Raw genomic sequence first — 1,617 nt, forward strand, 5'->3', positions numbered from 1 at the left:
ATTTTCCCCTCTTGTTCATAAGTTTCTTCTTCCTTTCTTCACGTTCTCCTAAGCTCAAAGTCCAAACCAATAAATGCCCACACAGATTCTCCTAACCATCTTCTTCCTTTCTCGTCAAAGTTATTCACTTTATTATCTATGATTGCATTTCTACTATTAAAGCTTGCACCTTCCGTAGCTACAATGATTGTATTATGAGCTGGTTTAGATCTGGTTCTGCAGTAACGGTGGCAGGGAGTTCCACCCAGTAACCAGGTGGTAATAAAGTTTCCATTTTTATGAGTGGGGGTGGTGGGGTTGTTGTGAACGTGGGAATGATGGAAGCAAGGATGAAGAAATACCGACAAGTGAGTCCTGAAAGGGCCAAAGTGTGGACAGAGAAGTCACCAAAGTATCACCAGAATAGGAAGGTTCCTGTCATTTACTATCTTTGCAGGAACAGGCAGCTAGAACACCCTCATTTCATGGAGGTTCCTCTTACATCCCCTGAAGGCCTATACTTGAGAGGTATCAAGATATATGGGAGGCAAAAAAAAAAAAACTTTTTTTTTTATTTTTACCTTAATAGTAATTAATGTCTTAATGTATTCCCCCCCATTTATGGAATGTGTTTTTTTGTGTTCAGATGTGATTGATAGACTTAATGCATTGAGAGGTAGAGGCATGGCTTCCTTGTATTCATGGTCTTGTAAGAGGTTAGCTAGTTATTGCATTTACTCTCTCCTTTATTTGCTTTTAAATTTGTATGTTTGTGAAACATACAGGGAAATAAAAGTACAAGAATAACAGGAATTTTGAATTTTGGAAGTATCTGCATTCTGTACTTGTCCTTGATATTCTCTTTTAAATTTTGGCCAAGTCAATGCAACTTAAAATTATAGTTTTAGATGAAGCAATCAAGATTGTTTAGCTATGAGTTGATTCATGTTGTGATCAAATTGTTTATATTCAGTATTCACCACGTATGTTGTGTTTTATTATGCTTTTCAGAAGCTACAAGAATGGTTTTGTGTGGCATGATCTCTGTCAGGATGATCTAATTCTACCTGCCCATGGGAATGAGTATGTCCTCAAAGGTTCTGAACTCTTTGATGAATCAAATTCAGGTCAAGTACAATATCATGCTTCGGTTTTGTTTATTTCCATAATGTGGTATTTTCCTAGGTCATGATTGAAAACTTAGTCATTGTGAAATTGTGTCTACAGATCGATTTAGCCCGATTAACAATGTCAAAATACAAAGCCTGAAGCAGTTACCAGAGCCAGTCTCTTGCAGGAGCCATGATGGAGCTTCCACTTCTTCTAGCCTGAATGGGAAAGAAGCAAGAAACTCTCAAGATGATGATGAGCTTTCCACAGGACAACGCAGCGGTTCCTCTGATGTTTCTCCAGAGTCTAGAGCTGGAAAAAGTGATTCTACTAACTTGTCATTGCCAGAGTACAAAATCTACAAGAGTGAAAAATTGTCAGATGCTTCAACTCAGACAGAAGAACCTAAGAGTATGACCAAAACACAGAAAACTTGTACCAGGGGCGTATCAACAGAAGATGCATCAATGGAATCTGAATGCCATGAGATACATCAAGATGAAGTGCCACATGTGACTGAAAATTCAG

General features: G+C 38.1%; 1 protein-coding gene across 1 annotated transcript in view; it reads left to right on the forward strand.

Moving 5' to 3' along the window:
* Window positions 1-6: 6 nt before the first annotated feature.
* The window catches only part of LOC107461879 (protein SOSEKI 3), a 4,425-nt gene continuing 2,814 nt past the window's right edge, over window positions 7-1,617 (forward strand). Inside the window, 5 exon segments of the mRNA XM_016080439.3 lie at window positions 7-507; window positions 626-695; window positions 991-1,106; window positions 1,207-1,611; window positions 1,614-1,617. The exon segment at window positions 1,614-1,617 is cut by the window's right edge and continues 462 nt beyond it. Of these exon segments, the coding sequence (XP_015935925.1) occupies window positions 279-507; window positions 626-695; window positions 991-1,106; window positions 1,207-1,611; window positions 1,614-1,617 (824 nt within the window). The 5' untranslated portion in view covers window positions 7-278.

The sequence above is a fragment of the Arachis duranensis genome, unplaced genomic scaffold, assembly GCF_000817695.3.
Source record: "Arachis duranensis cultivar V14167 unplaced genomic scaffold, aradu.V14167.gnm2.J7QH unplaced_Scaffold_232527, whole genome shotgun sequence".
Lineage (NCBI taxonomy): Eukaryota > Viridiplantae > Streptophyta > Magnoliopsida > Fabales > Fabaceae > Arachis > Arachis duranensis.